This window comes from Bison bison, unplaced genomic scaffold (genome assembly GCF_000754665.1).
Source record: "Bison bison bison isolate TAMUID 2011002044 unplaced genomic scaffold, Bison_UMD1.0 scf7180017864160, whole genome shotgun sequence".
Taxonomy (NCBI): domain Eukaryota; kingdom Metazoa; phylum Chordata; class Mammalia; order Artiodactyla; family Bovidae; genus Bison; species Bison bison.
Genome location: NW_011494732.1, coordinates 8,289,770 through 8,311,545, shown reverse-complemented (window position 1 = coordinate 8,311,545; position 21,776 = coordinate 8,289,770). Strand labels below are relative to the sequence as shown.

The 21,776-nt window shown below is 49.5% G+C and overlaps 1 protein-coding gene and 1 long non-coding RNA gene across 2 annotated transcripts in view; one reads left to right on the top strand and one right to left on the bottom strand.

The window, feature by feature from the left end:
• Positions 1-945: 945 nt before the first annotated feature.
• On the top strand, positions 946-2,559 carry LOC104989643. The gene is made up of 2 exons (XR_825396.1): positions 946-1,125; positions 1,885-2,559. It is a non-coding gene; the product is annotated as an uncharacterized LOC104989643 (long non-coding RNA).
• Positions 2,560-8,286: 5,727 nt separating this feature from the next.
• The window catches only part of CUX2 (cut-like homeobox 2), a 280,298-nt gene continuing 266,808 nt past the window's right edge, over positions 8,287-21,776 (bottom strand). Inside the window, exons 20-25 of the mRNA XM_010841427.1 lie at positions 21,535-21,771; positions 20,604-20,763; positions 18,170-18,442; positions 16,733-16,921; positions 15,054-15,327; positions 8,287-11,492 (exon numbers count right to left, since the gene is read on the bottom strand). Of these exons, the coding sequence (XP_010839729.1) occupies positions 10,700-11,492; positions 15,054-15,327; positions 16,733-16,921; positions 18,170-18,442; positions 20,604-20,763; positions 21,535-21,771 (1,926 nt within the window). The 3' untranslated portion in view covers positions 8,287-10,699. The remainder of the gene's footprint in view (positions 11,493-15,053; positions 15,328-16,732; positions 16,922-18,169; positions 18,443-20,603; positions 20,764-21,534; positions 21,772-21,776) is intronic.

The window sequence follows — 21,776 nt, the reverse complement described above, 5'->3', positions numbered from 1 at the left end:
ACCTCTGCCCTAATCTTTATTTCCCCAGAGGCTCCCTCTTGGTGACACTGACTGGGCCCTTTGCCCCTTTCTGCTGCCTTTGGAGGCCTTGGGGCTTGGGAAAGAATGGGTGCTGTCTGTCTGCAATCACCAGCTCACTGCTGGCTCAGCTGACTGGAGTTTCAGTTTTAATTTACTTTTTAATACTTCAGGGTGTCTTTTTTTCTCCTAGCAACAGAGTTTGGTATTTTCACTGTTTTTGTTTCTTGTTGGCTGGTGAAGGGATAGGGTGCCCTGGTTCTGGGCTTGGCCAGTGGCGGTGGGGAGTAGGTGGCACTGCCCTGGGGCGGGGGGTGGGCAAGGAGCCTTGGCTGAGGACAGAGGAACCTCAAGAATCTCACCTGGCTCTTTGCCTTCTCCCTGGTGAGCCCTGCTCACCTGAAGGTGCCTCTGGGGGTCTTGGTACACTTTCCGTCCCCCCTTCCCCAAGTCCTGAGTGGTGGGCAGGGTTGGCAGCTCTAGTCTATAGGCTCTGGGATCTCAGGGGGTGTTAGGAACTGTTAGGTGCCCATGTCCTGGCCAGACCCAGCTGGTGTGGTGAGGCGTTGGCCCCAGTCCTGGTGTAGGTTTACAAGCTCTAAAGGTACAGTCTCCCCCCTCCCCGCCAAAGCCCAACACAGGGTCAGGCTGTCTCCAGAGTTGGGCAGGGGAGAGAGATCAAGCATCCTGGGAGAGGGAAATAGAGGCTAAAATGAAATAAATAAAAAACTTATCAAGTAATGGCTGGTGATATCATTTTCTTTTTTTTTTGCCCCATCTAAACCCTGGATTGACTGGCCTGGCAGAGCCAGGAGCAAGCCCTACAAGAGAAGTGACGAGTGTGTGCTGAGTGCTCCCTGGCTGATGCTCTGTCAGGAACATTCTTACCACCTCTTATGGCAGATACTGGCCCCCTTTTACAGGTGAGGAAACTGGCTCAGAGAGGTTAAGAAATCAGCCAGGTTCACACAGCTCAAAAGTATCAGAGAAGGGATGTAAACCTCCGGAAGCCTGTGGAAGAAGACAAGAGTCTTTGAGAGGAACATGAGGCAATGGAGTCCCCAAGTTCCTTTTCAGAGGGGAAGGCAGAAGAACGCAGGGAGGAAGGTGAGGTTTAGAAAGAAGGTCAACTGTGGGCTGAAGGCCTGACACCTGGGAGGGACCCCAAAGGGGAGAGCCACCCCTGTCTCTCCTCACTGATCAGGGCCCAGAGGGAGGAGGATTCTGGCACCAGTGCTAATTCAGAGGGAAATAGCCTGTGACTGACTAGTGATGTCTGCTGTGAACAAAGGGCGGATGGCGGCCCTGTTTATGCTGTGTTTCTGTATCTGTTATCTGTATGGTTGCTGGGCTGATGGGGGACTCACAGACTGAAGGGGCTGGCCCAAGGTCATCCAGCATGATAGACTAGCCCTTAGGTCCTTTTAACATGGATTCAGAGCTGGGTCACATGCGTCTTGACAGTCTGGAAAAATCATGTGCATCGAGGAAAATGTGGCTTAGGATGAGTAACCTGCAGTTCTCAGTCTGCAGAGCAAGTTCAAAGAACAAGAAAAATACTAAGGTCAGGGAATCATGCTACTCATGAGCATCCCGGATATGCTGAGTAATTCCTTCCTGGTACCACAGCTGACAGATGGGGGCTGAGTCAGGATGCTGCCTGTGGCATTTGTGACCACAGCCACTGCAGGGCCTGGGGCAAGAATGGAGGAAACAGCAGGAGAGACGGCTCCAAGAGGGAAGGTCCCAGGGAGGGAAGCCCTCACCTGCAGGCTTCTTAGGAACATTTCCAAGAAGCCAATGAAAGTGGAAGGGGTGACACGTCACTCAGTGTCCACCTGCTAACCGTGTTTCCTTTTGACTCAGGGGAGGTGTGCAGGGCACGTGCCTAAGAAGACCACAACATCCCAGGACCATGGCAAAGTCAAGGAAGCTGTCTTCACTGCAACAGTCTTTGGGGGATATTGTATGTGTTCAAAAGGAATATTCTGAGAAGCCGCCTGGGGGCAGGGGATGGGAACCTTAAGGAGAGCAATCAGGTCAGAAGTTATGGCTCCCTGCCCAACATCCATCCACCCTAAATGATTAGTCAAATTCAGTGGTGCTACTCCCATTTGATTTGCAGGCACCGGCTAAACTTGACCTGCTAAAGAATGGCTGTGTGTTGGGGCGGTAGGTGAAATGAGTCAAGAGGGCCAAATGTATGGTGCTGGATGACAAGATTTGTGGTGGTGATCCCTTTTCATGTGTATAGATGTTAAAGAATGGCTGTGTGACCCCATTTTGGCCAATGACATGTGAGTGCAAGGGTGTTCTTGCTTCTAAAAGGACACAAAGAGCTCTGGGAGTAAGCTATGTCTGAAACCTGGAGCCGTGGCAGCCATCTTGTGATCATGAAGTAGGTCACGTTAAGGAAAAGATGCCCTGCTGAGTTTAGCGCACATTGAAAATATCCCTGAAGCACTGAATCATGGACCCAAGAACCTGCCCTTTTTCTAGAAGTCTTGTTGTTTGAGGTAATAAATGTTTAAAACTTTGGGAGAGGGGCTTTTTCATTATTAGTAGTCAGAGGCTTCCTAATGGGCAGCTTGAGTGATAGCAGCTTCTCCTTTTAAGGTGCATGGCTCTGGGTAGCCAGCCCCAGAAAGGATGTTGTCAGCTTACTGGGGTGAAGGTTAGGGCTCGAGTGGGATTCTCTGGGAGAGGAAAAGGGCCACTTTACCCCCTCATCCTTTCCCTGGATGCCTTTTATCTCTCCTCTTCCAAGTGAACAAATATGGAGTGAATAGCCCTTCTCTCCCCCCACTTCTGGCCCAGTATCTTTTAACTTCCTTAACAGGGCTGTTTTGTCTCTACTTTGGCTAGATCTGGAGCCAACTGTCCAGCACCCACCCTTCACCAACACCCCTCCCCAGATCACCTTAGGCAAAGTTTGTTAAAGAAAAGGCCCTGCTACTCATCCCAGTTTCTACGATTGCAGCATCCAAACGGCGGTACAACGAGAGACTGCTGAAGTCCAGCTGCAGGTTTTGCATTTTCTGATCAAGACTTTAAAGGTGAGCCCACGAACTATTTTTTACTTAGGGTTTCAAAACGGATGCCCACTCCTGACAGAGGGCTCAGAGCTGCCTTGGCTTGGTCTCCCTGTGCTCGGGGCCACGGCTGCATCTGTTCTTGCCAGGTGCAGCTCTGAGAGCACCTGGGCTGCTGCAACTCATTGTCCAGGGGCTCTGTTGTCATTGTTTCTCTAGTTATGGGGCCAAGGAATGGCGGGGCAGTGCACTCAGACCCCCCAAAACTGCAGCTCCTTAGAGAGCAGGGACAGGTCTGCCTCCCACGTACCCCTGAGGCCTGGCACAGTGCCCGGCACAGATACGTCCAAAATTGCCTCCCGGGACTTCGCTGGTGGTCCAGTGGTTAAGGATCAGTCCTGCAATGCAGAGGATGCAGGTTCAATCCCTGGTCAGGGAACTAAGATCCCACATGCTTCAGGGCAACCGCAAGCAAGTCCGGGTGCTGCAACTAGAGAAAGCACGCGTGTGGCAACGAAGACCCAGCACAGTTAAAAAAATTGCCTCCCGTGCCCATTCAGCTCATGTGATCCTGACTACAGCTGCTTGGGCAGGAGTTGGTCCTGAGATACCAGCTGAACCAATCAGGGTCCTAGGAATTTTGAATAGGTGGGTATGACAGACCAAATTGGATATGAGGTGGCCTTAGGCAGAGAACAGAATGGCTCAAGATAAAGTGAAAGAAAAGTGAAGTTGGCTCAGTCGTGTCTGACTCTTTGCGACCCCATGGACTGTAGCCTACCAGACTCCTCCATCCATGGGATTTTCTAGGCAAGAGTGCTGAAGTGGAGTGCCATTTCCTTCTAGTGTCCTGAAACCTGGCTGAATTTCTTGCCTCTGGGTTTTCCAAGGTTTACTCTGGATCTTCCCAATAAACTGCACCCTTTAAGTGGATCATGATTTCTTTCAACTCAACAGTTACTGACTATGCCCAGACACCCAGCATCTGACACACAAACAAAGCAAAATGAATTAGAACTGCCTCCCGTTTACTAAGATCTATGATGTCTAAGTCACCTGGGGGTGGGGGGAGGGGAAGATGTGGGTGTGGTTCCTTAAAATGCAGATTCCTGGGCCCTGGAATTTGGGGTCAGGAGGTTGCAGCAGGACCTAGGAATCTGCACTTTGAGTAGGAAACAAGGGATTTTAGAACCACAGCTTAAGAAATGTTCATTTGATCTTCAAAGAAACTTATAAGGCAGGATGGCAGGCAGCCTCCCTGATGGCCCCTGCTGATCCTTGCCTCCTGGGGTCCATACCCTTGTGAAGTCCCTTTCCACAATGAATAATGGCAAAGCTGTGTAGCTGAGAGGATTCTAAGGAAGCGACAGCGGGGCTTCCAAGTCTAGGTTGTAATAGGAGACACTCCAACCTCTGCCTGGCTCACTCTCAGCTGGCATGTCGTGAGGGCACTCAAGCAGCCCCTGGAGAGGGCCACTTGCAGAGGAACTGCAATGCCCAAGCGAGAGCTAGCACCTGTTCACTCACCGTCTGAGCGCACCCTCTTGCCAGTGGATTCTCTAGCCCCAGGACAGCCTTCGGATGACTGCAGCCATGGTCCACAGCTTTAACTGCAACCTCAGAAGAGACCAAGGAGACACAACCACCCAGTGAAGCCACTCCCACATTCCTGACCCACAGAGACTGTGAGATAAATGTTTATTATTTTAAGCCACTAAGTTTTGGTTGTTAGTAAGAGACAACAAATACAGGTAGATACTATTATGATCCTGTCCATTTTGCAGATAAGGAACCTGAGTCATTAAAGGGTCCTCAGGTCACCTAATAATAGAGTTTAATCCAGGCGAGGATTATTTCAAAGCCATTGCTTTTTTATCAATAACTATACCCTAGGGGGCTGGAGAATGTCACAGACCATTAAAGAGATTAACTGTTTTACCCCTCCCACTGTTGGCCAAGGGTGATCCCTACAGTTCTAGGGTTTAGAGGGGTGGCTCTACCCTCTGGGTACCTGCGAAGAGGCACACACTCAATACCTGAGCCGTGGAGCTCTTGGCCTTGAGAGTGATTTCTAGAAAGGTCATGCCAACTGTCATGGGCCAAACAACCAGGTACAGTCTGGCTTTCTCACTCACCAGGAGGTGATGGGAAGTGGGGCTGCTGGCCCAACACAGCAGCTCAACTAGGAGGAAGAGAAGGTGGGAAGAGGAAGAAGTGGGAAGCAAGGGCAGCAGAAACCTGAGGTCAGGCCGGCACTGGGAGTGGGCCCTGCCATCTCCTCTGGCAGATGGAACCTCCTAACCTGGAAGTGCAAGTCTGACCATAACATCCCCCTGCTTCATACTGCCCATGGCTCCTCAGTGCCCTCAGGAGAAAGGCCTATTTCCCAGCATGCCGCGGGGGGCTTCAAGATCTTACCTTGTCCCTCTTCCTCTCTCCATCCTCACCTCAAATTCCAGCCTCCTTTGCTTTTGTTCCCCCATGTCCCTGTCCCAAGTCTTGCCAGCTATTCCTTCTGCCTGCCTCTTATGCTTCTCTTCCAACTCTAATTGTCTTTCAGGGGTCAGCTGAAATGCCTCCTCCTCCAGGGAGCCTTCCTGGACCCCACTACTCATGCTCTCATGGGGTTTCCACCGTTTAAGCACTAAGCACACAGCAGGTACTCAATCCAAACTTATTACCTGAATGAACTGTCACCAAACCGCCCCCCAGCTCAGCTCTCTCCTCTCCTCTGTCCCCTGATCTAAACCTGCCTCTGCCTGCAAGGCCTTCCCTGCTCTCTCATTTCTCCCTGGTCTCTCCACTCCCGCTTTCCCATGGTCCTTAGCTCAGAATTCCACATTTCTGTGTTTTTGCTGAATTTTCCACTCCAGATGGGTAGCAACTGCAGACACAGTGTCCACACCAAAGCTAATTGTCCGGAGGGAGCTCTGGTTCCCACACCCCAAGGGCACCTATTCCCACAGGCTCTCAGGTCACGTGTGTGTGTGTGCCATCAGATGAGGCTTCCTCCTCCAGCCTGCCCCTCCTCCACCCCTGCTGCCACACTGTGGGGGTTTCTGACTTCTGACCCCCAGAGCTGCAAAAAAGTGTCCACAGGGCCTGTCCTTCACTTTACTTTGGAGCAATTAATTATCCTAACCAAGGGGGAGGTCACTAATCATTTAATTCTCCCTGCAAGGATGTGTGGAAAAACTGGGGTGATCAGAAGGTTTCCAGACAAAGAGGAAAGGTCTGTCTTGGGATGCCACATGCCCTTGCCTCCCGGGTGAGTAATATTCAGTGCTACTTCGGAAACTCGCCTGACATTACTGGTTGAGGAAGAAAACAAACCTCCTGCAGCGTGACGCATAGAGACTCACCATCACGGGGTGAAGGAACCCAGCCCCCACTCATGAAAACAGTAAGTAGTACTGAGCCCTTACATGCCACACACTGTCTTATGTGCTTTACATGCATCGTTATTTCTGATAATGACCTTTTGAGTTGGCTGCTGTGATACCCCCATTTTACAGATGAGGAGACTGAGGCCCTAGTTATACAGGCACTGCTGTGTTGGTGACCAGGGAGCTCCTCATGGCATTTTTTCATCAGGAAGCCGGAGGCACCTGCCACTCACACACCCCACTGAGGTGGGCACAGCTGGTATACTGACTGGTCTCAGGGCCATGGCCTGTGGCCTCCAACTGGGGCAGGGCACAGTCTTGGCTCCTCAGATGTAGACCCAGCATCTAACCAGCTTCCACCTGTTGCAATGAGTGGAAAGTGGATTCCAGTCCTTCCATCTTCCTCTGTTGGAGCCCACAGCACAGTCACAGCCGAGATGTCCACCGGACCCAGGCAGCTGGCACAGGTACAGACAGAGGCAAACCGTGCTCATGTGTCCTAACAGGGGCAGCCACTCCTCAACTAGCTGTTGTCATGTTGGGACCTGGGCCCAGTAACCTCGAGTTTTAATGGAATTAAAACATTCTTTAACACTATACACAAAAATAAACTCAAAATGGATCAAAGACCTAAGTGTAAGACCAGACACTATAAAACTCTTAGGAGAAGACATAGGCAGAACACTCTGACATAAATTACAGCAATATCGCTTTTGAATCCTCTCCTAGAGTAATGGAAATAAAAACAAAAATAAACAAATGGGACCTAATTAAACTCAAAAGCTTTTGCATAGCAAAGGAAACCATAAACAAAACGAAAAGATAACCCACAGGAGGAAATATCTGTGAAGTACTACCAACAAGGGATTAATTTCCAAAATTTACAAACAGCTCATACAGTTCAGTATCAGAAAAACAAACAACCCAATCAAAAAACGGGCAGAAGACCTAAGTAGATATTTCTCCAAAGAAGACATACAGATGGCCAACAGGCACATGAAAAGATGCTCAATGTCACTAATTATTGGGAAAATGCAAATCAAAACTACAAGGAGATATCACCTCACACCAGTCAGAATGGCCATCATCAAAAAGTCTACAAACAATAAATGCTGGAGAGGGTGTGGAGAAAAGGGCACCTTCCTACACTGTTGGTGGGAATGTAAATCGGTGCAGCCACTATGGAGAACAGTATGGAGATTTCTTAAGAAACTAAAAAACAGAGCTACCACATTATCCAGCAATCCCACTCCTGGGCATATATCCAGAGAAAAACATGGTTCAAATGGATATAAGCACTCCAATGTTTGTTGCAATGCTGTTTACAATAGCCAAGACATGGGAACAACCTAAATGTCCAACAGATGACTAGATAAACTGTGGCGCGTATATACAATGAAATATTACTCATCCATAAAAAGGAATGAAATGATGCCATTCGCAGCAACATGCGTAGACCTGGAGATTATTATGCTAAATGAAGCAAGCCAGACAGAGAAAGACATGTATCACTTATATGCAGAATCTAAAAAAATGATATAATTGAACTTATTTACAAAACAGAGACATACAGACTTAGAGAATGAGCTTATGATTACCAGAGGGGAAGGGAGCGGGGAGAGATAGACTGGGAGTTTGGGACTGAATGTACACACTGCTATATTTAAGAGAGATAACCAGCAAGAACCTACTGAATAGCATGGGGAACTCTGCTCAATACTCCATAATAACCTAAGTGGGAAAACAATTTGAAAAAGAATAGACACATGTATAACTGACTTTGCTGTGCACCTAAAAATAACAACACTGTTAATCAGCTATACCCCAGTATTACATGAAAATTTAAAAAGAACATATACATACAAAAAAAAAAAATCATGGTTTTTACCTGACAAGCCCTCATATTTTAATGGTGGCGAATGAATTTTAAAAACCAGTTTTTAAAAATACCATTTTGTAAAATACTCAAGGGCAGATCTGACCCCCAACTCCAGAACAAAGCAAACAGGACACCCAGACATTATTATACAATTCTGTATTGAGTGACGCGTTTATTACAGAACGTGTTCCTTTTGTTTTTGTTTTTTTTTAATTTAAACAAGGTTCATCACTCTCTCATAGAAACGGTTTTGTGGGGTTTTGTTCTGTTTACCGTTACAGGACGTGAACCCGACAAAGTTGTTCACAGGTCTGCTAGCTTTAAGTACAACAGGATTTTTCATGTTCGAAAGACTATATGCTAAGTGCTTAATCAAATCCCGTCACATAAAAGCCAGATTTAGTCCTTTAAGAACTGCAGTCTGCATGTAAGCCTGGATTTCAGTGTTGTGTGGCTTTCAACAGTGAAAAGTGGTGTGTCTCCCATGATTGCCTTAGTTGGGACAGGGCGGTGGTGGCTAAAAGGAGATGTTTTCATTTGTTCCAGATTTGATTACTCTGAAAATTGGTCACTGTTTCCTATTGTCAAAATATAAAAATACCTTCATCTGGATAAAAATGTATACAGTGGAAAACTCTTCAATGCATAGCCTGGGTTTATGGAAAAGGAGGTTTTCCAGCAGGGTCTGCGTTGTTCTTTATGACTGGTGTGGAGACTACAGCCTGGGCTGGGTGCATGAGAGTTGAGATTTCTGAACGGCCCTCAACTGATCCCTTCTGCTCACTGGAATTTGCCGGCCTGGGTTTCAAGATATTTGCTCCATCCTTGAAATCCCTGTCAACCATCTCTCCCTCTGGTACTGGGTTGGCACCATGACGACCACCTTTTCATTGTCATTCTGGATGGAGCTGATATGGCTGCTGTGATAGCCCCATTTTACAGACGGAGAGACTGAGGCCCTAGTTATACAGCTAGGACAGGGGCACTGCTGTGTTGTTGACACAATATGGTGACTGGTCCATCCAGATTGGGAGCTCTCCCTCTAAAAACCAAGGTGATAAAGACACCGGAGGGAGGGCTTCTCTGAGTTGGGGTGCTGAGTCTTTGTTCTCAAAAAGGTCACGTGTTAGAAGACAGGAGGCTGGACTTGGAGACGGATGTGGTGGTCATGCTGCAGTGAACTCAAACCTTTGAGCTTCATTCTGCACAAACCTGGAGGTGCAGACGCTTTCCAGAAAGCACCAGGGTCAACTTGAGAAGGAAGATGATGAGAGGGGAGTTGGGGGTCTCTAGTCTGATGAACCTATTTTTTGGTGTGGGGTGCTGAGCTGGGTGCTTGTGGGATGACCAACACTGTTATTTTCTTAAAACACAAGGAGAGGAAGATGGCAGCCACAGTCTTGCTCTGGAAAGCCAGTAGGGAAACTTCCCGTGCTGTGGCCACAATTCAGGTTGAGGAATGGCGTCACTCTGGTTCAAGTGCCACCCTCTAAACTCTCGCCCCGGTACCAGGCTTTCCAAAGGATCTGGAAGCACGTCTTGCCTTACAGGTGGATGAGATGGAGATCCACCCACTGTGGTCCACAGGTTCCTGACGAGAGGGAGTGTAAGCAGTTTGTTTTGTACCATGTTACAGCTCAGAGAGGATGGTTGGCCACAGCCCACGTCTCTACAACACTTACAACAGCGCAGGACATCTGTGTTATCCAGGTTGCAAAACAGACCACCAGAATGAAACACACCCTCACGGCATCGAAGTTTTCCTTTAGAGTCTTTTGGACTTTCTCTTTTCAACATGGTTTCTGGAAGGGCAGTAGCAATGCAATGTGTCTCACAGACAGACGTGGAAAAAAAAAAAATACCGCAGTTCAAAGGTTATCTAAATTTTGGTCAGTCTTATAGTGTTTTGTGATGGCTTTGAACAATTGTCTCCTTTTAATCTCATCTAGTGGCAAAAAAAAGACACAACTTCAGTGTATACTTCGCAACAGTTGTGACAGCATCCTGATTTTATAACTCTCTGTTAATATCAAAACAGCATTAGCTGGGAATAAATTCCAAAGGATCCTTTATTAAAATATCTAAAAGTGGTCTATAAATATTTATTTTTCTAAAAGAGTTTGGAGCTTCCAAGTGAAAATGTGGCTCCACTTTGCTTCTGCGTCTGGTAGAGAGGCCAGCAGGGAGAAGATGGTGCTCCCTGGGGAAGGGGGAGCTGTAAAGAGGCAGCAGGGGCTCCGGCCCTACCTGCTCACTCATGACTTCATAGAGCTCGGATTACAACAAAAGCGGAAAACGGCGGGACCGTAACGCTGCTGTCCTTCCGGGGCCCTGTCCTGTCTGGGAGAGTTGGTGGCCACCGGGTGCGCCCCTCGCCTCCACCTTCAGAACTCCCACTCCAGGGCCTCCTCCCGATTGGCAGCCCGCTCCAGCCGGTAGATGATGCTGTTCAGGTTGGCCATCTTCTCGTGCCGCCGCTGCAAGTTGGGGTTCACCTTGGTGCTGGGGTGCAAGGCCCCGGTTGTGTCGGCGGTAGGGCTGGCACTCGGCACCTTGGCAGGGAGGGTGCTGGGTGGGGATGGGGAGATGGGGGCTGAGGAGGAAGGGACAGGCGACACGGACATCATGAGGCCCGGCGAGGAGGCGGCTGAGGGCGAGTTCAGCGACACCTCCAGGCTGCAGCGGGAGGACTCTGAGGCTGACTTAAAGCTTAGGGGGTCCGGGTGTAGCCGCTCCCCGCCCTCACTCTCCGGGAGAGGGTGCAGCGAGGGGCAGGCCGGGGTGGTCCCGCCTGGGAGGAGGAGCCCTGGGGCTGCTTTGGGGAGTCCGTTGTCACCCAGAGGGTCAGGATGCACCTCTTGGGGGGAGCCTTGGCCTTTGTCCGGCTCCTTTGTGTCCTGGCTGCTGGCTTGTTCCTCAGCCTCCTCAGTCTGTTCCTGCTTAATCCTCACTGGAGTCTTGTCCTGGGAGGTCAGGTGGGTGACGCTCTCCTCGGGAGCCTCCTGAAGCTTTAGTTCCTTCACCGTAGGCTTCTGGTCCTCGGCCTCCGAGTCGGGGCTCTGTGGGGTGGGGTCTGGGTGGGAATGGCCTGGCGGTAGGATGACAGGACCCCCACTGGGGTCGAGGTCTGGTTCCTCTTGGGTCCCCTCCACCAACATCTCCCGGCGCATCCGGGACCTGGGGCAGAGACGGTGGTGAGCAAGGTGCTGGAGTGGACAGCTAACCCAGGAGTCAAACCCAGTGAGTGGCCCTGTAACCTCACCCACTTCCCGGGGGGGGCTCACTATGCATAAGCTTCTTCACATGTAGCATCCTAGTAAGCCCTCTCAACAACTCCAGATGGTGGGCTATCATCATCCCCACTCCAGAGGAGGAAACAGGCTCAGAGATGCTGGGTGATATGCCCCAGTTTCACAGCTGGTAAGTGGCAGAACCAGGACTTGAACTCAGGACTGTTGGATTCCAGAGCTCACAATCCAGCCCTGTGCGGTCTAGTGCAGCAGCCACTGGTCACACGTGGCTCTCTCATTGTTAACAGTTGTTATACTGACTGCATGTGGAAATGGTTGCATTTGTAGAAGTGTTAGTGGCTCAGTCGTGCCCGACTCTTTGCGACTCCATGGACTGCAGCCCACCAGCCTCCTGTGTCCATGAGATTTTCCAGGCAAGGATGCTGGAGTGGGTTGCCATTTCCTTCTCCAGGGGATCTTCCCAACCCAGCGATTGAACCTGGGTCTCCTGTACTGCAGGCATATTCTTTACCGACTGAGCTACAAGGGAAGCCCTGCATTTGTATATACTGGGCTAAATAAAATATGCGTGTGTGCTTAGTCATGTCTGACTCTTTGCAACCCTAGGGACTATAGCCCACTAGGCTCCTCTGTCTGTGGGATTCTCTAGGCAAGAATACTGGAGTGGGTACTATTACATTAATTTCATCTGTCTCTTTTTGTTTAGTTTTATTTTAAAATTTTTCTTCAACGTGGCTACTAGAAAATTGTATATTATATATGTGGCTTTCATTGTATTTCTATTGGACAGTGGTGCTCTAGAGCATTTCTCAAAGTCAAAAGCAGAGAACAACTTGTCTAGGTCACCAAGGCACACAGAGGCAGAGCTGGGCCCAGACCCTGGGTACACTGAATTCCAGTCCAGAACCCATCCTCTCTTCACTTCAGTGGCCTCCCTTTTGTCAGAGGGAAACGTGGTCTCATTTATTATGTTTTAGGGCAGGAAAGGCTAGGATGGGTTTAACTTCATTAATTATTTCCCTAATAGCACAAGGTCCAGAGAGGTCAAGTCAGTTGTCCAAGATCATAGAGTGATAGGAGTTTTTAAGTATCTTCAATGCTGTATCCTTCTTTAATTGATGACATCATATATTATTATTTATAATAATAAAGTACATGTTACTGATATAAAATAAACTTATAAATTTCATTGATAAAGATCATAATGATTAGTGCTTATCACATACCAGATGCTGGACCAAGCACTTTGTGCAGATTATTTTTCATAATGACCTTATGAGGGGGAGACTAGTCTCATGCCCACCAACAAAGATGACAAGGCTCAGAGAGGCACAGGGACTGCCGTGGTCACAGAGCTGGCAAGCAGTGCAGTTGGGCTCGGAACCCAGCTGTCTGCCTACACTCTCCTGCCTCCCTGCCCAGGTCGGGGATGGGGCTCCATCCCAGGATCCTGAGCCCGGAGGGACTATCAGCGGTGATCGGGTTCACTTTCGTCTCTCAGTTCCTAATCCTTCCACAAAGGTGGCCTTGCCCACCTCTCAGGAGACCCTGTCTTCTCCTTTAGTTCCCTCTAGAGGGAAGAGTTGGTGGGACCAGGGGAGTGCTGGGTGTTTTTTGGGATGGCTCACTTGCCTGAAGCTTTATCATTAGAACTTCCAAACTGTGGGTAAAATATAAATATCTGGCTAATAGTCATTTATACCATAGTAAAAATTAGTCTTTTTCATCAATTCTTGACTCCCTAATCTATAGCAAGTCCTTCCAAGTAAGTTTTTCTCAAAACATCCTATTGTTCACTTTTCCCAGAGCTCACTGCAGTGTGTAATGATACATTACTATAAGAACTCATTTAATAGTGACCATTCCTGCTGGTCTGTGAGAGATGCTAAGGACTTTACCTCATTCTCTTTGGTACCTGGGACAGAGAAGATGTTCAATAAACATTTACTAAATGAAGCAATGTATTCTTCTATAATTATAGCTCTTTGAGAGTGTTATTTTTTGGGGAGTGGAATTCTCTCTACTCCCTCAAAGCCCAGCTGAAATGCCACCTCTCTATCTAAATTTCCCCTAGGTAGAATTCCCTTTTCCCTTAGTTCCTTATTCCTTCTTGTTTTCACAGCATTTATTAGGTTGTCATGAAATTATCTGGTTTGTGATCTTAAACTCTCTAAGAGCAGGGATGACGGCTCTGAACCCCCGTATCTCCCAACCCTGGCTCCCTGTGCATACATGGCAAATATTAACTGAAATAAATATGCTGGATTATAATGGAGGGATACATTCCTGTGGGAAACAAGACGGGAGAGAATGTCTGGAAGCGAAGGAAGGTGTGAGGCTTTAAGGACCTATATCATCTGCCGTTTGGCAGGTTCTGGGTCTGAGCAAGCTATAAGCAGTATTTTACAATGTGTTCATGCCTGTAGTTTTTCATTTGATCCTCAATTCAGCATTGTGGAGTAAATTTTAAGTTCCTTATCTGTAAAATAGGGATGAGACTCAGAAAGGTACAGTGATTTGCCCAACAACACACAGCCAAGGTGGGATTTGAACTCAGGTCTGTGTGATGCCCATGCCTGGGCTCTGGAGAGAGATTTCAGGTGTTCCATCCTTCTAGGTTCCTCCCTCCTCTTCTCTCAGGGATCAAGAGACTCTCTTTTCTGGCACCACAGGGGCATCAGAGACATTTCTTGCTCAGGAGGCTTGGTGGGGAGTGCCTCAGAGGGATGGCCCTTGAAATCGCGTCAAGCCTTCTCTTCAGTGTTCTCAGGAAGCCCTTCTGCGGTCTCCTTGGGAACCATACACCCAGTCAGTGCCCCGAGGCAGCCAGCCCCCTGCAGGTCAGCTGCTCCGAGGATGAGGGACTGGTGAGTGGGAGGAGGCACCACTTTCCTTAGGGATCACCCACTCCCTGAGGTGGGTAGAGCCTGAGGGGCTGCCACAAGGGTTTCCTTCACCCTCAGGAGTGGGAAAGGCAGGAGCCCCAGACCAGGGCACTGACACAAAACTCAGTGGGTAGTTAGGGTGCCTCAGGCCTGTGTCCCAAACACAATCCCCTGTCCCTTTGTAGAGGCAGACGCGGAGCAAGCTGGTGAAGTCACAACAAAGGCAGCGACAACAGTGTCGTCAGCACCCACCACCTCCTATGTGCCGGGTTATTTTCCGTAAGTATGTTAGCCGCATCAAATCCTCAAGGCAACTCTATGAAGTAGATCCCATTATAATTCTCATTTTACAGGTTAGAAGACCGAGGCTCTGGGAGGTGAAGTCACTTGCCCAGGCCGCACAAGATGAAAACTGTCGAGCTGGAATTTACATCCGGGTTTGCCTACGTTATAAAGCTAAACACCTAGAAATATGGCCACCTCGTTTCCCAGAGGCCATGATGGGCTCCCTCCAGGCCCTGGGATGAGGAAGCAGAGGGTGCCGGCTGAGACCCCTGCCCACCCTCCCAGGGGCCACCAGGCACCCTACCCCCCATCCCTACCTGTAGTTGTGGAACCAGTTGATGACGGTGTTGGTCTTGAGGTTGAGCTGGAAGGAGAGGAGCTCAATGGTCTGCTGGGAGGGGTAGGGCTCCAGCTGGTAGGCCTTCCTCAGCGCCTCCTTCTCTTCGGGGGCCAGCACCACTCGGGGCTTCTTGATCTGCAGGAGGCTCAGGTCTTGGGGCTGCAGGCAGGGGCTGGGGCACTCGGAGCGGGTAGCTGGAGACTCACTGTCTGAGCCAGTGCTGATGAGGCCGTACCTGCGTTTCAGGTAGGCTGGGGCGGGGGAGGGAGGGAGGAAGGGCTGAGAGGGGCCAACTAGAGGCTCCCCTGAACCAAGGAGGGGTCTCAAGCTGAACTGAGCACCAGCCAGCTGTCCTCAGAGCCCCTGTGCCCCAAACATGGGGACCCCGGCCCGGCCTCAGCCTTTTCTCCTTCCATGCCCTCCTCGTGAGACAGGAGCCGCTCGCCTGCCCACACCTGGTCATTAACACGCTAACTGTTAACATGTGTGGAGGGCTGCCCTCACAGACAGAAAGTACTCCAAAAAGGGGGTTCTGCAGCATTCTCGATTGTCAGAAGTGTCCCTGAATTTCACCAGTGTTTTGGAGGGCAGGGGGAAGTAATTTTAGTTTTTTCTTTCCTGTTTTCACAGCTTTCTCTGGAGCCGTCTGTGGAGTCTGTGGGTTCAGTGCGGTGGTACAGATGCAGAAAGTGGTGCAGAGTCTTTTGCCCTTGGCCCCTGCCAGGCTCCAGGACGTTAATTTTAAATGAACGTAGTAACTGCATGATGCATCTCAGCCTCAAATCATCAAAATGTGTGTGCATTGGGCGGGGGGAAGCCCACCTCAGAATGGAGGAAGTAAGGTATTGGGTCCCATTTAATCCTCACACCAATGCCCTGAGGTAGATGCTATGACTCTTACTTTCAGATGAAGTGGAATGAGGCACAGAGAAGGGAAGTAACTTGCCCAAGATCACACAGCCAGCAAGCGGCAGGACAAGTTCCAACGTACAGCTGTCTGATGCCAACAGCCAGACTCGGCCCTGCCCCATGTGCCGCTTATAGCCTGGCTTGACCCTGGGCCCTCGTCATGACTTAGTGCCCCAGCTGACAACTTTCCAACTCCTCAAGTCTCCTCTCCCAACTGGATTTTGAGCTTTCTTAGACCCAGGAATCCCTTACACACAAAGCATGAGACTGGCTGGGCCACAAAGCAGGTGCTCAGTGCCAGTTCAATTTTTCAGGGAGATAAAATCCTATCAGACAATGTAAGAACCTGCGATTTCTTGTCCGGTCTTGTTAAGGGGGCAGTTATCATTTGCTGGGTCAATTCTGTGCTTTGTTGCGTAGAATCCAGATGATGGGCAAAGGGGGTAATATAATAGGACTCTGATGCAGAGGATGGAGAGATCAGAGAGAGAGGGGGCTTGAGGAATATGCAGGAGACTCTGGAGTGGCTATGGGTTTGTGGAAGGATGCTGAGAGAGACGGTGTATTGGAATTTTCAGGGGAAAAGTATTAAACATTTTAATGGCTCACGTTCCGTGGAATGGCTATTTCTTGCAGCCTACACTAGGCTAAGACTGGACCACTGGGACCCTGGGTTTATTTGGGTTAGAACCAGATACGGTTCCAATGGGAAAACCTGAGGCCAGACCCAGAGTTCCCAGGGCTTACCTTTCTTCTCCAGCTTCTTCATGTCTCTCAGCTTCTCCACGTTGTGGGGGTCGTTGAGCCACAGCTGCATGCGCACAAAGGGCTCCCGGCCCTTCAGGCTCAGCTTGTGCCAGGGCTTGGGTCGGGAGAGAAGGTCAGACACGGAGCCCTGGGTCAGCCCTAGGATGCTCTCCCCGAAGAGCCGCTGCCCTGGGGACAGGGGAGGAGGGGGACGACCTGTTACCCCAGGCTGGGCACAGGTGCTCCCGGGAGAGACAAGGGACAGGCAGAAACCAGGGAATGTCTCCACTAACTCAGCAGGGAGGACCAGACACATTGGGGGACCCATGCCTGTGTGCATCTGGGGAACTTTCTGCAGAACAGGAGATGGGGGCAGGCAGATAGCTGCCAAACAAAAATGCTGTCATGATTCAGATGTTATTCACTCCTAGGGGATCCCTGACATTGTCTGCAAACTTCATGTGCACAAATAAGTATCACCTTGTCAGACAGTAATTTGACAGATTCTATCAAAATTTCAATATGCAAGCCCTCTGATCCAGCAATTCCACTGCCTGGGATTTCTCCTCCAGTTGTACTTGCCCAAGGGCACAAAAACGCATGTGGATGTGGTTTCAGAGGCAGCAGGAAATTGGGAACAAGCAAAATGCTCATCAGCTGCATAAAAAATGTGGGGCATCCATGGCCTGAAAACTTTTGCAACAGTGACAAAGACTGCAGGTGGGCTATTCATTCTAAGGCAGAAGAGGGTCCGCAGAAGAGTGTAAGTTTTTCAAAAGCAAGTGGAAGGACAGCCTGTGTGTGATTTCATCTATCTAGAAACAAGAAGAGAAGAAACTAGGTGAACATACAATTTTGTATGTGTTCAGAAAATATCAAAGATACAGAAAAACTGTGGCGTATGACTGGGAGGTTAGGGGAGATTTTACTTGTTTACACTTTAACTTTTTTTTTTCTGTATTGTTTGGCATTTTCAAATAGTGATACCTTATTTTTATTATAAAAATTGTAGTGAAAAGTTGAGGTTTGTGTGCATGACTTGACTCCCATCTGAGACGTGGAGGAGTTTGTAATTCAAAAAATTAAAGAATCCAGATGTCTCCCTTGGGCCCCCAGCATTGGATGAGGACTGAGTTATCTGAGAATAACTCGGAATAACTGCGAATCTTCCTGGGATTCTCTAAGTCCTCCTGGAAGGAAGTTTTGAAAGTTGTGGGCTAAGCACTTTAGGAGGACAGCATACTGACCTCCCTGCTGTCCACTCTAGAGACCCAGTTCAGAGTCAGATGCCTCCCAGGGAGCCCTGGGTGGCCCAGGGCTGAGCAGCACCTGCAGAAGGGACCCCAGTGCCTGGGATCTCACCATGGCTCTTTCCTTAAGGCAAGGGGGAGCCAAGCAGGGCAAGAGGCAGCACCCCTGACTCCCGGTACCCTGTACCTAGGTTGTTGTCTGTGAGGACCTCTTTGACCCGCTTGGTGATGGAGTACGTGTCCAGCTCGGGGGACATGGCCACAATCTCCTGGATGCCCCCTGTGGTCTGGCTGCCCGAGTAAATCTTCCCACTCAGTGATGAGCTGGAGCGTCCCTCTGGCTGCTGGTTCTCCTTGCTGCTCTCCAGTGTCAGACTCAGGGGCTCCTGGGAGCTCTTCTCCAGTGGCTCCGTGGGACTAGGGGGTGGGGATGGCGAGGACCTTGGTTCAGTGGGACTGACTGTGGGCCGCAGAGAGACAGAGAAGGCAGTTACTGCAATCTGGCATAGACATGCATGGTTTGGGCAGGCTTGTTTGTTACAGCCAAGAGTTAGCAACAATCCATTTTGCAACTACCACAGTAAAATCTCAGGTAGGGACCATCCTGGCTGTGAAAACCAGTAGATGAAAGTTGGAGGAGGAAAAAGATATCCACCTAGTCCCAAAGTATCTCCCCACAGGATACTTACTAAGTACAAAGGGAAAAACAGTAACTTTACAAGTACAGTTGTCTGCCAACACCACCTCAATCTAGTGATTGAAGTTAGCACCTCCAATCACAGGACAAATCAACAGCTGGTGACTCCTGATATGATGGACTGAGAAGGACAGAGCAACATTTCTGGGACATTTCTGCCCGAAGTGCACAGCTTGACTCTAACCACAAGGGAACATCAGACAAAGTTGAACTGAGCATCAGTCTATAACATAACTGGCTTCCAGTTTTCACAAACGTCAAAACTAAAAAACTTTAGAGAGAGGCAGAAGAACTGTCCAAATTGAAAGAGACTAAAGAGACATGATGACTAAGTACAAGTGATCCTGAATTTGACCTGGACAGGGAAAGATAAAATTATATAAAGGTGATTATTGGGACAACTGAAGAAACTTGGAATATAGATGGTGGGTTACATAGTAGTATTGTATTATTGTAAAATTTCTCATTCTTGCTAAATACTTTGAAATATTTAGGGGTAAAGGGGCATGATATCTTCAATTAATCTCTTAAATGGTTGAGAGAAAGAGCACAAATATGGCAAAATTAACAACTGGTGAATCAGTATGTAGGATATAGGAAGTTGGTTCTATTGCTTCAACGCTTTGGTAAGTTAGAAATTACATCAAAATTAAAAGTTAAGAGAAAAAAAAAAAAAAGGACTTGGCAATGACTGACAAGTCCAACTGCCAGAGTTAGCTAAGTAAAATACAGTGAGTCCCCACAGCAATCAATAATATAATGTAATAAAAAGATGCATATAAGATGAGTAAGTTCTGGGATTTGATACACAGCACGGTGACTGAGGTTAACAATCCTATTTTATATATATACTTGACAGTTGCTGTGAGAGTACAGCTTTAATAGTCTCACTATAACAAAATGGTAATTACCTTAAAAAATAAAACCACAGTTTTCATAAGACATTTTGTGTACATATATGTTAGAAAATGGAGAAGGCAATGGTACCCCACTCCAGTACTCTTGCCTGGAAAATCCCATGGATGGAGGAGCCTGGTAGGCTGCAGTCCATGGGGTTGCTAAGAGTCAGACACGACTGAGCAACTTCACTTTCATGCATTGGAGAAGGAAATGGCAACCCACTCCAGCGTTCTTGCCTGGAGAATTCCAGGGACAGGGGAGCCTGGTGGGCTGCCATCTATGGGATCGCACAGAGTCAGACATAACAAGCGCCTTAGCAGCAGCAGCAGCATGTTAGAAAACCACTTTTTAGAAGATATCTTGGATAGGGTGACTTTATTGAACCTCAGTTCCTGAATCTGTTAAATGGGGCCATAATACAAGCAGTGCTATACTTGCAACTTCCCTGCTCAGGGCCATAAAGAGGACTCCATGAGATAATGGGGGTCACCTCCTGAGGAATCAAGAGTCACCCACTCACTGGACTTTCCAGCGTGAGCTGAGCCACGGGACAGTCCGGGGAGGGCAGGGGACATGCCTGGGGAGGTGTCCCTAATGGGGAGGGGCGTGTTCAGAAATTCCTGTGCTGGTCCACAGGGCACCTTCCAGTGAAGTGGAAAAAGGTACTTCTTCCTCAATGTATTTAACTGGTGCCTGATGGAAATTTGTTAATATAAACCCAAAGGCTCTGTGCGAAGAAGGATTCTGAGGCTGCAAGCTGGATTGCTGGGAAAGAGATCAATCAGCAGACTTCTGACATGGGATGGTTAGGTGGGCACCGCCCCCACCCCTACTCCCGCTCAGTCTAGGCACTCTGGCGCCACCTAGAGGTCAGTCTGGCTGAAGGAAGGATGAAAGGGGAGCAGGGGCTCTTTTCAGGGCAGCAGCGGGGAGGGGCAGGGGAAAGGAGACCTGGGCAGTGAAGCCACTGCACAGACTGGAAGAGTGAGGGCTCTCGGTGGTTCGGGGCCCCATCTGTACTCACCCTGGGAGGCGCTGGGCTGCTGGCCCACGGCCTGGCCAAGCTGGTCCGAGAGCCACAGCTGCATGCGGATAAAGGGCTCCCGTCCCTTCTGCGTCAGCTTGCTCCACGGCTTCGGCCGGGACAGCATGTCACTCACGCTGCCCTGTGACAGGCCCAGCACCTGGGGATGGGCAGGGCGGGAAGGCTGGGTCAGCAGGTCCTGGCCATCCCCTCCACTTCTCTTCCCCAGACCCTTAGGGCCCATTGCTCACTCCTGTTCCAAGAGGAGAGGGCTGCCTTCAAGTGATCTTCACTCTCCATATGCCTGCTGTGTGCCTGTGCTGTGCCCTCCACCGGCAGTGCCCTTCCAGATTTCCTTACAGTCCACGGAATTCTCCAGGCCATAATATTGGAGTGCGTAGCCTTTCCCTTCTCCAGGGGGTCTTCCCAACCCAGGGATTGAACCCAGGTCTCCCGCATTGCAGGCAGATTTTTTACCAGCTGAGCCACAAGGGAAGCCCATCTAAAAATCGTCCTTGGACTCTTAAGACCCCTTAAGTGCCTCCTCCTCCAGGAAGCCTTCCTATGTTGTGTTTCCCATTCCTCCGAGCTGAGCTGAGCCTAACACTTAAGTGGAATGGACCATGGGAGGGATGGAGGTTACTGGAGAAGCGGGGTTAGGCGGCTATTAACTAACCAGATGGAAGCTTTTCACAGCTTTAAAAACCGCAGAACTGAACACCAGCCTTGTCCGTGGCTCCCCTTTCCCCACTGCCCAGGGATAGGAAAAAGGGCTTTTGGGGTCACTCAGATCTGGGTCTGACTCCTGCTTCTGCTCAGTTCTTGCTCACTTACACACACACACACCCTTCTTTCCAGGCCATGGACACGGCAAAGATGTCCTTGCTCCCCAGGCTCCCTGAACCTCTGGGGCGAACCCCACCACTTTCACCTTCTCCCCGAAGATCCTCTGGCAGATTCCATTCTTGGCCAGCTTCTCCTTGACCTGGCGCGTCAGCTCCAGGGTGTCCACCTCGCGGTACATGTAGAGCTCGTATTGCTCGGGGGTCAGGGGCGGCACGGTGGGCTTCAGCGTGCGGGGCACATAGGCTGGGTAGTAGGCCAGCCGCCCGCCGCCGCCCCCTTCAGGGCCGCCCCCCTCGGCCTTGAGCTCGCCCACCCTGGGGGGCTCGT